Source organism: Acanthopagrus latus, chromosome 10 (genome assembly GCF_904848185.1).
Source record: "Acanthopagrus latus isolate v.2019 chromosome 10, fAcaLat1.1, whole genome shotgun sequence".
In the NCBI taxonomy this organism is placed as follows: Eukaryota; Metazoa; Chordata; class Actinopteri; order Spariformes; family Sparidae; genus Acanthopagrus; species Acanthopagrus latus.
In genome coordinates, this window is record NC_051048.1 from 2,120,645 (window position 1) to 2,134,243 (window position 13,599).

A 13,599-nucleotide genomic window follows, 5' to 3' on the forward strand; every position below is an offset into this window, starting at 1 on the left:
GTTCAAAACAGGAAGTGTAGCTGTAACAACTACAGTACCCATGATGCAATGTAGGGGAACTTCCTGGTTACTCAGTAAAGCTTACCTCGCCTACCATCTCCGTCATTATAGAAATAGATCAGCGTACTGTGTTGAAATATTGATGCACATTTGGATCTGATTTGGTAAGTGATCTGTAACATGTGGTAGTCTTTCTGTTCTGTCAGCTCCTGCTAATATTCTCTACATGTGTTACTCAGGTAAACATGAAGGGTCTTGTGTTGATGTGGTTTTAAGGCTCTGATTATACTGATAGTTGGGGAAGATTGTAGGAAAAGAAAGTTGTCACTGATTGACAGACTCTGAACACACACTCTGTCGATGTGACCTACATTGTGACACAGGTGTGTCTGATTCATTTCTTCCTACTGTACATTAAGTTTAACTAGATCTTGTCTGCCTTCAGAGCTGTCACTTGTTTGATTTAACACCTACCTGGGAGTTACTGAGAGTGTTTCTTATCTTTAAATTCATCTTCTCAGTCTGGCTTTGAGTCATATACAATGTTAAAGTGTTGGCTGAACTTCTCATTGAAACTAGCAGCCTAAAGAAACATTTAAATACAGTTGAGTGTTGCCTTTGTTGTTTGGAACAAACATGAAAGTGTAATAATATATTTATTGCTCAATACACTAAAGATAATGTAAAGTAACGGGTAACGTATAGCTATAGGAATGTCTGCTCAAAGTGAAAGTATGACTCCATTAACACCAACATGTTGTCCAGGTATTCTCACAGATGTGGGCCTCTTGTCATTATGTGGTAGAGACCACTGTTCAAGCCTGTGTTTCATCTGTTCCAGGTTTGAAACTACTGGATATTGTTGTTTCCGCATTTGTAAGCACTAAACCTCCAGATGTTTTTGACTAGAGACCACTGTTCAAGACTGTGTTTCAACATTCTGGATACTTTTGGCTAGGGACCACTGTTCGAGATGATGTCTCGGTATCTGTAAGTGGTAAACCATCATCATGAAACCAAAAATATCCAGTTTCAGGTTACATATTTCTGACAAAGCTACTAATTAAGATGAGGTGTCGATAGCTGTAAGCAAAAAAAACACTGCGTACTTTCAGCGCCGCACTGGGATATCTTTTAGCAGAGTCAGAAGCAACAAAGCCAGATATCTTTGAGAAAAACAGAAACAGACAGAAACAACTACTCCACAACATGATGTTTTCCTAACCCTAACCAGGGGCCAGACCATAACTGTGTTCCAACACAAAGCTGCAACTTTAACCAAAAGAGGTGTAAAGCTGCAACATAAAAACTTGCATTTTAACATATTTAAGCGTACTTTGCAAACATTTGTTCTGGTGATTGGGTTGCCTGGGTGATAGGAAGGTAAGTTGTTGCAAGTAGAAAATCAGACAATATAAGACAAATGCCAAAGTCTTGAGCCTGATCATGTTGACTAATGACAATCTCTGACTGGATAAGTTGGTATTTGTCTGGACACAAACTGAAAGCATTGTTTTCTTTACACTGTGTCATGTGCTTCATCTACAGCACTTTACGATGCCTCTCCTCACAGACAGACTGTTCCTTCAGCCTTCACTCAGATGCCTCGGTGTCTTGGGATACTTTCTTTTCCTGACGCACATTTGTAAAGGTAACCTGCACACAAATGCACTCTTTAAATGATCACTATCAGACTTAAGTTATAAATCTTTTCAGTAGTATTGAAAAATTTTCAAGCAGTCTATGTCTTAAAGTTGTATGATAGCCACTGGATGAAGCCTGGGACTGTCTGTCCTTTGTCTGGGCCCATCCTACATACAAGTGCACATTTTAAAATATCAACCAGAAAAGGACTTTACTTTATTACTAGCTTCAGATAAATGGTACCAAAATCATCAGCAGACTGCAGGAATTCAAGGGTCTGTACTATTGAATGGGGTGAACAATAAATAAGTGCTTGAATTTGATTAATTATCACATAGATTTTTTTTTACATATATGGAGAACATTAGAGGTCTTAGTATGGAACCCTGGGGCACACCTTTTGTTACAGGAAACAAAGAAGAGAAGACCCAGACAACTGGACAATTTGTGTTCTAGCTGTGGAATCAGGAAATGTTGATTTTCTGTCAGATGCTTCTTTAATTTGAAACTTTACAACTGCTCACATTTCAAAAGTCTCTAAGACAACTTGTGTCCTTGGTTTTTTTTTCTGATTTTGTGATTTGTTCATTGCATCTTCAACCGTTTTAAACTTTGTTTTTGTTTAGCATCAGATGCCACCTCCTGCCCTGTCCTCCGTTTACTGGGGATTGCTGGAAATGGAGGAGTGGATTTAAATTGTGTGTCTAAAGGCTGGCAGGAGGAAGCTCAGGTCATTTGGCTGGACGGTGAGGGAAACCTCCTCTCTGCTGGACCTACAGAGACAGTCAGAGGCTCTGATGGCCTCTATACTGTCAGCAGCAGAGTGACTGTGGAGAAGAGACACCACAACTGCTTCACCTGTAGAGTCCAACAGAACCACCCCAGCCAGACCAGAGAGGCACAGATCTATATTGCAGGTAAACTTTTTGTTTTTGACATGATCAAAATTTTAAAAAGCTGGGGTCAAACTTTGTCATGTCATTCTCTGTTTGTTTGTTTGTTTGTTTGTTTGTTTGTTTTTTCATTTCAGATGATTTCTTTGACATCAGATCCAGTTCTTCTTCTACCACATTTGGTCTGGCTGCTGGTTTGGCTGTTTGCATCGTGGTTATTCTTGGTGGATTCATTGTGTGGAACTACAGTAAGTCAGAAATGTATTTCAGTTTGGTTGAGATATTCTCACTGGTTTTATGGGAAATAGTGATTTGTGTAATTTCCTAAAATCAAAATATGATTAATTTACAGGTCATGGTGTTTTATTAAATGTTTTGGTTTGTCTACTTGTACTTCCAATCAGTGAAAGTGACAGGTTTCTTATCTTTAGAGCATCTTTAACCATTTGTCTCATTTGCTGAAATATCTCTCTAAAACGCAAGTTAATGTCTTTTGTGCTTTAATTTTACTGCCTTTGTCTTAACACAGAGACCAAGAGAAGCTGTAGGGATCAAACTACTGAAAGAGAGAATGAGAATCACTCTCAAAGTAACAGAAGTGAAGATCGGGTTGTAACTGGAGAAGAAAGAGAGACACAGCTTCTCATGACACCTAAAAACAATTGTATACCTGTACAACTGGAGGTTTTAAATGAGGTAAAGGCTGCAATAATCAATCCTGATGTACACATGCATGTGTCACTTTGTGGGATCATAACTTGTTGTGTTAACATGTTGGTCTTCTCTCTGTTCTCTCTCTCCAGGAGGAGCAGCTGAGAAGGGAGGCTAATGAGAAAGCACGGGAGACCTTGGAAGCAGAGCTGGAGACCAAGAAGACTGAGGTTCATCTTTGGTTTCAGTCTGAGTCACACTCGTCATGACATCCACAGTGTAACAATGATTAACGTTCGGGAGTTTCTGCAGGTCTATTAAAAACAAAGGCCTTCCAAAACCAGGTCCACATGCAGCCAAACGGATGTGATGAACAATTTGTAAAGTAACATTTGAAATGTTAATAACTTCTCTCTCTCCCTCCAGCTTAGAAAGAAACGATCTTATCTGCAGCAGCTGGATGAAGAGAAGCAGAAGAAGGAGGAGAACATGAAGAAACTGAAGGAACAGCTGGAGAACAAGAAGACGGAGGTTCATGCAATCATCTGTATCTGTATCTGTTTTCTTCTGATTGACAATTCAAGTACACAATGTTTACATTATTCAACTTTGTTTATTACAATGTACTTTATTCCATGTAGTTTACTGTATACAGAGATACTAATTGTACTTGGATTAATGGTCATGTTGTATGATTATTCATAAGCTTCAGTGTTGTTCTCATGTCTCACTTCCTCTTCTCTTACAGGTGAAGGAATTAGAAGCTGCACTGGCCCAATACTGGAAGATCTCTTCAGTAAGTGTTCATGATCTAACCATATAAAAAATAACAAACATTCAAGTATTGTATATGTCTGTTGTTGTATAAATATTCAACATATTTCACTACCAGACTATGACTGAGATCAAGGCTGAGACAAACAGACAGACAGACAGATTCTCTGCTGGTTCATTAGCTGTTCTATTTACTGTATCAACTTTATTAATGGTTTGATGGTGAATATCTGAACTCATTTATCAAAGCAGCACTTTCTACATGCAGAGTTCAACTTTCTCACTCTCACTTCAGAATCAGAATCAGAATCAGAAAAAACTTTATTGACCACTGCAAAAAGCAGTGGAAATTCGTCTTTGATGTGTTCACAGATGTGCATAGAAAAAAATAAATAAACACAAGTTAAAAACACAGTTAACATAAAAACAGCAACACATTAAAATAAAATAAATACAGTGCAATACGTACAATACAGAATAAGGACATTTAAATGGATTTTATATTGCATTGTTGATGATGTTGATGGCGGATGGGATGAATGATTTTTTGTCCTAGCTAGTGGGACCCTGTAACGACAGCCTGAAGGAAGGAGTTGGAATGAGCTGTGGAGTGGATGTGAAGGGTCATGTATGATGGAGGTGGCTTTATGTCTGACTGACTGAGAGGGAGGACTGTGTGGTGCCTGTTATTTTACTTGCGTGTTTGATGATGTCTGACAGTTTGGATTTGTCTCTGACGGAAAGAAAGGTGTACCAGGATGAGATGTTGTAAGTGAGGACTGACTCGATGAGTGATCTGTTCATTTTTTAACCATGTGTATTTCTCTATTGTATGTTCAGTCACATGTCTTTATATGATCCAGAGTTCTGAAAAAAAGGAGCACCAGCAGAAGAAGGCGAAGGCTGAAACTGAAGTGGAGAACCGGGAGAAGCAGCTGGAGACTGAACAGATGGAATTAGCCACCAAAACCAAACAGGTTTCTGTTTTTATCCTTTTTCCTCATGTAAAGAACAGACTGAAGAGGGTCAAAGTCTCAAGAACCATTGTTGCAGCTGATTCCAGTTTGAACAGTATAACAGTCGAGACACAAGCAGCTGGTTTCATCCATCAGGTTTGTCTTTACATAAACAAGTACAGTGTTTGCTCCATTATATGATATGCAAAGACAGACCAGCTGCTGCTTTTCATAAATGGCAAAACAAGTCATCGATTGTCCCACAGATAAATGTTTCCTGATCTGACGCCTGTCAGCAGGACAACATCATTCCTCTTTTCCTTCTAACATCGTTACAAATTACAGTCTATGCAGTGGTGGCCTAAAAGTGAGAGAAACAAAGGTGTCTGATCAAATCCCCGGGCCAGCAGGATCAGTCTGGGTGGGGAAAGTGAAAGTCAGTGTTGCTCTACTCATCACCACCACCGAGGTGCCCTTGAGCAATGCACAGGCTTTGCACTGGTCATCATAGTTACTTACTTCAGACATGTTGGTCTTTCAGCAGCAGCGTCAATAAGATGTAGAAATAAAACCATCACACAGGTTTGACTGTTTCTCTTTCAGTGTTATCACATTGTAATTCAGTTAAATATGCATTAATAATAAAAAGTGTGACTCATGTTGTCTCTCATCTTCTCCTCCCTCACAGATTAATGACAAACAAGCTGAAGTCCAGCAGCTCCAGGAGGAGATTCAGAAGATGGAGACCAACCTGCAGAGCCTGATGGAGCAGCTGGAGTCCAGACATGTGAAGGTTTAGTTTTCTATGTTGAAACAATCCTGATGGAAAAGAATTAGGGGATTTAGGAAAGTCTGCTCTGCAAGACAAATGACAGAGTCAGTCAGTGAAAGAATCTCTTTATGAACAGCTATTGTGTTAATATTATAAGATATAAACATTGACGATTCTGTCACCAGTGTTAAAAGGTCGAACTGTTGCCCTAAAAGCAAGTGATCTAACTTATCTAGAGTTTCTAGTGTCTCTGCATTTCTCTCAGAGTCCAGGTACATTAGAGTTAATCAGGTCACTGGACTCTACACATGAAACAAAATATTATCATGTGTTATCTTGTTGATCCAGTGACGTAAATGTGTGTCTGTATGTGTTGAAGGTTGAATGAAACCAGATGTGAACTGAAGCTCAAGCGTTATCAGACACAGTTCTCCAGGGCAGACCGACACCAGCCTGGACCTTCAGGTTCTGACACTGGACACAACATGGCTGCCAGACGAGCAGCTGACACTCACATGGCGACATCTCCGATCAGCTGACACCACTGTGGGAGAATTAACAGTTGTGTTTTGTTATGAATCGTGAATGTAAGATGGAGGCACTGATGAAGCTTCTGTGTTTCTCAAACAGGCTGAAAATGAATCAAATAGTTTAATATTGTTTTAACACTCCATGTCGTCCATAGAGTCTTTAATTCACATGGATGCTTTCTCACAACCTCAATTTATTTATTTATTTATTCTTCATTTTTGTAGCTTTCACTGCTCAAACGCTCCACTGACTCTCTCTCTCTGTGTTTTCACTGGATCAGATATGACTGTACAGAAATGGCTCCACTGATCATGTTCATTGCTTTTTATTAAATAACTCCACTTTAACAATGAAACCTCTACTGTTTACATTAAAAAAGACTGGATCAAACCCAAATGTAATGTTTGAATCTGAGACTTGAAACTAGAGAGATTTTAGATATTCTGTGTTTTGTCCTGAAACTGAGGTATCTGGACTGCAACACATTCTGATCTTTGATTTAACGTAGTTTAGATTAAACTATGACAGATTAGTTTTCCTTGTGTGAGTAAAGGAATGAAGACAGTGTGGGGCGTACAGGTCCCAGGGGTCCCAGAGGTCCCAGAGTTATTATTATTGTTAAAGGTTAGCAGAGGGCCACCATAAAGCACTAAAACTGAGTCTGACCCTCATGCCAGATGGTGGGAGATGATGGATAAATGCTCACATTCCTGTAGAAGGACAGAGAGACCATTTGGGTCATTTTGGGGTATAAGACCTAAGGAGTGATAGCAACCGAGTTAGGTGATTGATGGGAGATGAGCAGAGAAACAGGTCAACTTCTCTTTCAGTCTGTTGGATAGATGGACCTTCAGTTCATCAAAGTGACCAGTTAGAAGAAGTAGGTATGTACAGTTAAAGGGGCTTTAAAAAGGCCCACACAGGCAGAGAAGGTTAGGTGGTTACTTGTAGATTTCCTAAGATAGAAGGTAGAGCAGAGGGCAAAGCATTGGGCATAAACTTGCCATTGATTTGTGAACACCAGGATGTGGCCACACTGGTTCGGACGCAGGCTTGAGATCTGTTTCAGTAACGACTGCTCTATCATTCCACCCAGCCTCGCCTCAGCAGAATTCTTTTATTAACAAACTACATGCTGACATACAATCTCTTTCCAGCACAACGGTCAGGATGGCCCAACACAGTTGAGAGTGACTAATAAAACATTATAACATACCTTGAACAACACTGACACTATGAAAAAATTATCAAATCGAGATGACTATTTTTCCTAACGCCTGCAGGAAGAACAAAGGCTATGATACAGAAAACCCAGTTCTGTTAGCAGAGGTGGAGCTCTTTCAAAGACTCTAAAAACTTTCCTTCAGTCACATGTGTGCATTCTCCCACTGAAAATGTATACATCCATAGCTGGCCACTCAGGGCTGACTTCACTTTGTTAACTCAGTCTGCTCAACTACACTGAGCAACTGCAGCTACCCAAAAGGGTTAAAAGTCAAACTCACACTTTCCAGTCAAGTGCAGGCAGTGCTCTGCTGGAAACCTCGCCGGCCAGGAGAGGGCAGCATGTACACGTAATGAAAAGTAATTCATGCACCACTTGTTATGCAATCAAGTTGAGAGTTATGAGAAGATGTTTTGAATGATTCCAAGTGATTTAAAGAAAAATACATTATTAGGACTCAACTGTGAAAGAAATCACATTAGTCACATTAGACAGTTTAATTGTATTAAAAATAACAAAATATTTTATACACAACACATTATAAAAAAGTCTTAATGTACATATATTACTGAATATTAATTCATTACCACAAAACTGTTATATCTATATTTATTATGTATAACAACTACTCATGCACACACACACACACACACACACACACACACACACACACACACACACACACACACACACACAAATAGATCAATAATAAAAAAACTGAGGAATCTTCATCTTCATTAACAGTTTACATTAGTTTCAATACCAAACACAGAATATCCAAAATCTCAGATACAAGTTACAAGTTACAAATTACATTTGGGATTCTTCTTATTATGGGTTAGAGTTATTTAATAAAAAACAATGAATATGATCAGTGGAGCTGTTTCTGTACAGTCATATCTGATCCAGTGACAACACACACAGAAACAGGGGAGTGTTTGAGAAGTGGAATAAAAAATAATAATAATAAAGAACTGAGGTTGTGAGAATGCATGCATGTGAATTAAAGACTCTATGGTGACATGGAGTGTTAAAACAATATCAAACTAAGCTGATCAGAGATGTCGCCATGTGAGTCTCAGCTGCTCGTCTGGCAGCCATGTTGTGTCCAGTGTCAGAACCTGAAGGTCCAGGCTGGTGTCGGTCTGCCCTGGAGAACTGTGTCTGATAACGCTTGAGCTTCAGTTCACATCTGGTTTCATTCAACCTTCAACACATACACAACACATGATAATATTTTGTTTCATGTGTAGAGTCCAGTGACCTGATTAACTCTAATGTTCCTGGACTCTGAGAGAGATGACTCTTTCACTGACTGACTCTGTCATTTGTCTTGCAGAGCAGACTTTCCTAAATCCCCTAATTCTTTTCCATCAGGATTGTTTCAACATAGAAAGCTAAACCTTCACATTTCTGGACTCCAGCTGCTCCATCAGGCTCTGCAGGTTGGTCTCCATCTCCTGAATCTCCTCCTGGAGCTGCTGGACTTCAGCTTGTTTGTCATTAATCTGTGAGGGAGGAGAAGATGAGAGTCAACATGAGTCACACTTTTTATTATTAATGCATATTTAACTGAATTACAATGTGATAACACTGAAAGAGAAACAGTCAAACCTGTGTAATGGTTTTATTTCTACATCTTATTGACGCTGCTGCTGAAAGTTTGAAAGTTGTTTATGTAAAGACAAACCAGATGGATGAAACCAGCTGCTTGTGTCTCGACTGTTATACTGTTCAATCTGGAATCAGCTGCAACAATGGTTCTTGAGACTTTGACCCTCTCCAGTCTGTTCTTTACATGAGGAAAAAAGATAAAAACAGAAACCTGTTTGGTTTTGGTGGCTAATTCCATCTGTTCAGTCTCCAGCTGCTTCAACAGGTTCTCCACTTCAGTTTCAGCGTCTTTCTTCTTCTGCTGCTGCTCCTTTGTAGAACTCTGGATCACATATAGAAATGTGACTGAGCATTTTCTCTGAGGACACATCAGAGTGTGTTACTGTATTTAAATCATGAACGCTTACTTGAGAAAACCAAGAAGGTTTGGTTAGTGCAGCTCCTAATTGCTCCACCTGTGAGAGAACAGAAAGTGAGACATGAGAACAACATTGAAGCTTATGAATAATTATACAACATGACACAAGTAGACATGTACATAGATTAAACAGCAGAAATGATGACATGTCTCAATATATCCAGATGCAGATGAAGAGATGAACCTCTGTCTTCTTGTTCTCCAGATGTTCCTTCAGTCTCTCCACGTTCTCCTTCTTCTTCTTCTCTTCATCCAGCTGCTGCAGATCAGATTGTTTCTTTCTCAGCTGGAGGGACAGAGAGAAGGTTGAGAGACAAAGACAGACATGTTCAGTTATTAACATTTCAAATGTTACTTTACAAATTGTCAATCACATCCGTCTGGCTGCATGTGGACCTGGTTTTGGAAGGCCTTTGTTTTTAATAGACCTGCACAAACTCCTGAATGTTAAACATTGTTACACTGTGGATGTCATGACGAGTGTGACTCAGACTGAAACCAAAGATGAACCTCAGTCTTCTTGGTCTCCAGCTCCTCTTTGCAGGTCTTCACTTTTGCCTCAGCTTCCTCCCTCTGCTGCAGGTCCTCCTGGAGAGAGATGACCAGAGACAAGACCAACACATTTTATTATGGAAGGTAAGTGATGATTCCACAAAGTAACACATTCATATGTACCTCTAGTTTGGTTCTTGCAGCTGTTCCCTTTTTCAATTCCTTCATTTCCATGAGTGGCTTACTCTCTGTTTCTTCTGCAGTAACACGATGATCTTTAGAGCTTCTCTTTGTCTCTGTGTAGAAATAAAAGTAGTAAAATTAAAGTACAAAAGACATTAACTTGTGGTTGAGAAAGCTATACAGACAAATGAGACACATGGTAAAAATATATAATATAAAAGATAAGACATCTGTCATTTCCAAGATACATACAAGTAGATAAATACAAGTAGACAAACCGATACATTTAATAAAACACAATGACCTATAAAATGATGATATTTTAGGAAATTAAACAAATCAGTATTTCCCATAAAACCAGTGAGAGTAACTTACAATCTACAGAGAACTGAAATCAATTTCTGACTTACTGTATTTCCACACAAAAAAGCCAAGAATCAGATTAAACAGGATGCTAACAGCCAAAAAAACAGCCAGACCAATTATGGTAGAAGAAGAACTGGACTGGACCACAAAGAAATCATCTGAAATGAAAAAAACACAGAATAATGTGACCCCACCTTTTTAATACTGTGATCACGTCAAAAACAAAAAGTTTACCTGCAATATAGATCTGTGCCTCTCTGGTCTGGTTGGTGTGGTTCTGTTGGACTCTACAGGTGAAGCTGTTGTTGTGTCTCTTCTCCACAGTCACTCTGCTGCTGACAGTATAGAGGTCATCAGGACCTCTGACTGTCTCTGTAGGTCCAGCAGAGAGGAGGTTTCCCTCACCGTCCAGCCAAATGACCTGAGCTTCCTCCTGCCAGCCTTTAGACACACAATTTAAATCCACTCCTCCATTTCCAGCAATCCCCAGTAAACGGAGGACAGGGCAGGAGGTGGCATCTGATGCTAAACAAAAACAAAGTTTAAAATGGTTGAAGATGCAATGAACAAATCACAAAATCATAAATAAAAAAAACAAAAAACAAGGAAATAACTTGATTGAGAGACTTTTGAAATGTGAAATTAACTTGGTTTTCAAATACTCATCAGCTAGAACACAAATTGTCCAGTTTTCTAGGTCTTCTCTTCTTTGTTTCCTGTATCGAAAGGCGTGCCCCAGGGTTCCATACTAAGACCTCTAATGTTCTCCATATATGCAAAAAAAAATGTATTCGATAATTAATCAAATTCTAAATCAACTTTAATGCAGATTCAAGCAGTTATTTATTGTTCATCCCATTCAATAGTATAAATCAAAAAATCCTGCAGTCTGCTGATGATTTTGGTTGCATTTATCTGACACTAGTAATAAAGTAAAGTTCTTTTCTCTGTGGTTGATTTTTAAAACTTTTACTTGTATGTAGGATGGCCCTAGATAGACAGTCAGCCAGTGGCTATCAGAGAGTTTCAACATATAGAAGCCTTGAAAAGTTTTCAGGACCACTGAAGAGATTTATAACTCATAGTCTTATGGCATCATAGTGATGTTTTAAAGAGTGTATTTGTGCACAAGTTACCTTTACAAATGTGCGTCAGGAAAAGAAAGTATACCAAGACACCGAGGCATCTGAGTGAAGGCTGAAGGAACAGTCTGTCTGTGAGGAGAGGCATCGTAAAGTTCTGTAGATGAAGCAGATGACACAGTGTAAAGAAAACAATGCTTTCAGTTTGTGTCCAGACAAATACCAACTTATCCAGTCAGAGATTGTCATTAGGCAACATGATCAGGCTCAAGACTTTGGCATTTGTCTTATATTGTCTGATTTTCTACATGTGAAAACTTAACCTACCTCCCTATCACCCAGGCAACCTAATCACCAGAACAAATGTTTGCAAAGACTTGCTTAAATATGTTAAAATACAAGTGTTTATGTTGCACTGCAGCTGTGTGTTGGAACACACACATGTTATATGTTCGTGTTCGGAAAAGATCATGTTGTGGAGTTGCTGGTTCTGTTGGTTTTCTGAAAGATATCTGGCTTTAGTGCTACTATCAATGTTCCAATCAGGCATCAAAAATATCAACATCAATATTTTGTTCAGCCTCAAACACGACTTAAAGGTTGAATGTTTCGTTGATAATACGCAGTGGTTTCCTGCTTACAGATGTGTCACCTCATCTTACATAGCTGCCTTGTTATATGTAACCTGAATCTACAGAATGTTTTGATTTCATGCTCGGTTTAGCACTTACAAATAATGACTCAACATCTCAAACAGTGGTCTCTCTACAAAAATATCCAGTGGTTTCCTGTGTATAGTTGTACATTACCCTACCTGTAGTAAATTGAGCAATAAATATATTGTTATACTTTCACTTTTGCTCCAAAGAAAAAAGGCAACACCTCAACTGTGTTTAAATGTTTCTTTAGGCTGCTAGTTTCAATGAATAGTCCAGAATACACTTGAACACTTTGTATGACTCAAAGCCCGACTGAGAAGACGAGTTTAAAGCTGATTAACACTCTCAGTAACTCCCAGTCAGGTGTTAAAACAAACAAGTGACAGCTCTGAAGGCAGATAAACTTCATGTGCATTAGGCAGAAATGAATCAGACGCACCTGTGTCCCGATGTCAGTCACCTTGACAGAGTGTGTGAGCGCAACTCTTTTTTCCTACAATCTTCCTACAGTCAGTATTTGCCCATAAGTTGTGTATTAAGGGTGTAAGTGTTGGAACTTACAGCCTTAAAGCCACATTGATGCAAAAGCCTTCATGTTTACCAGATTTACAGATGTTAATGTTTCAACACATTACGGTGATTTCTTTCTATAATGGAGACAGGAAACAGGAAGTCCGCTGCATTGTGGGTACTGTAGTTCTTACTGCCACACTTCCTGTTTTTAACTCAGCAATACTTTTCAAAACAGCGCTTTCAACTTTAGCAACAAGCCAACACATTTCCAACATCAGCCTCCCTTTAAACTCAGCTCAGTGCAGTTCTTTTGTTCTCTTAACGTCACGCTCTGTGCCTCGGCCGTCTTGTTTCTGTTTCCATGTTGTGTTTTTCCAAACCGGTCTCCCTCATCCTTCTTCCCTCTCACCTATCGCCGTGTTAGTGGGCGTGGCTTGCAGGTTCCCACCACAGCTGAGAGAGACACCTGACATCCATCAGCTCATCACTTCCTGTATCATGACCCTGATCTCTCCACCACATCTGGTGACTCTCAGTATCTCCTGCTGTGATCTCTCAGGCGATCAGCTCCGTTGCACTCACCTGCTCACCTGTGATTCCAGCTCCCTTTCTCACCACCTTGTCTTCGTCCTTCAGCTTTTCTGTGGAAATGAACCTTTTATGTTACACCATTCCTTGTGTCTCCGCGTTTGTGTCCAACCAAAACCTCACATATAAATCACAGTTCTCATTGCTTTTCACTGATACATCAAATCTCCCAGGAGCCCTTGTAACTCTGGCTGATCTGGGGACTGTTACCGACTCAGGGGAGTTTCCTGCGACCGTT

General features: G+C 39.5%; 2 protein-coding genes across 3 annotated transcripts; one reads left to right on the plus strand and one right to left on the minus strand.

The window, feature by feature from the left end:
• Window positions 1-818: 818 nt before the first annotated feature.
• LOC119026860 (coiled-coil domain-containing protein 110-like) lies at window positions 819-7,471 on the plus strand. The gene is made up of 11 exons (XM_037111478.1): window positions 819-841; window positions 1,549-1,651; window positions 2,271-2,561; window positions 2,675-2,785; window positions 3,067-3,233; window positions 3,341-3,418; window positions 3,615-3,771; window positions 3,937-3,984; window positions 4,803-4,939; window positions 5,607-5,711; window positions 6,070-7,471. The coding sequence occupies exons 2-11, from the start codon at window positions 1,558-1,560 to the stop codon at window positions 6,076-6,078; spliced, it is 1,197 nt and encodes a 398-aa protein (XP_036967373.1). The 5' UTR covers window positions 819-841; window positions 1,549-1,557; the 3' UTR covers window positions 6,079-7,471.
• Window positions 7,472-7,921: 450 nt separating this feature from the next.
• LOC119026871 lies at window positions 7,922-13,091 on the minus strand. 2 transcript variants are annotated; one of them, XM_037111509.1, is made up of 11 exons: window positions 12,700-13,091; window positions 11,656-11,758; window positions 10,754-11,044; window positions 10,564-10,677; window positions 10,154-10,266; window positions 9,989-10,066; window positions 9,663-9,764; window positions 9,468-9,515; window positions 9,272-9,382; window positions 8,856-8,954; window positions 7,922-8,653 (listed from the first exon to the last, which is right to left on the minus strand). In XM_037111509.1, the coding sequence occupies exons 2-11, from the start codon at window positions 11,747-11,749 to the stop codon at window positions 8,645-8,647; spliced, it is 1,059 nt and encodes a 352-aa protein (XP_036967404.1). In that variant the 5' UTR covers window positions 11,750-11,758; window positions 12,700-13,091; the 3' UTR covers window positions 7,922-8,644. The 2 variants fall into 2 exon arrangements, with proteins under 2 accessions (XP_036967404.1, XP_036967403.1); XM_037111508.1 differs by having other exon boundaries at window positions 7,924-8,653; window positions 8,850-8,954; window positions 12,700-13,088.
• Window positions 13,092-13,599: the final 508 nt, after the last annotated feature.

Bases quoted from the DNA above. Each gene is read 5' to 3' on its own strand.
- LOC119026860 (XM_037111478.1), top strand. From the start codon at position 1,558: ATGCCTCTCCTCACAGACAGACTGTTCCTTCAGCCTTCACTCAGATGC. The intron at 1,652-2,270 runs GTAACCTGCACA...GTTTTTGTTTAG, and splicing joins CCTGACGCACATTTGTAAAG to CATCAGATGCCACCTCCTGC. The intron at 2,786-3,066 runs GTAAGTCAGAAA...GTCTTAACACAG, and splicing joins ATTCATTGTGTGGAACTACA to AGACCAAGAGAAGCTGTAGG.
- LOC119026871 (XM_037111508.1), bottom strand. From the start codon at position 11,749: ATGCCTCTCCTCACAGACAGACTGTTCCTTCAGCCTTCACTCAGATGC. The intron at 10,678-10,753 runs GTAAACTTTTTG...TTTTCATTTCAG, and splicing joins GGCACAGATCTATATTGCAG to ATGATTTCTTTGTGGTCCAG. The intron at 9,383-9,467 runs GTAAGCGTTCAT...TATGTGATCCAG, and splicing joins AACCTTCTTGGTTTTCTCAA to AGTTCTACAAAGGAGCAGCA.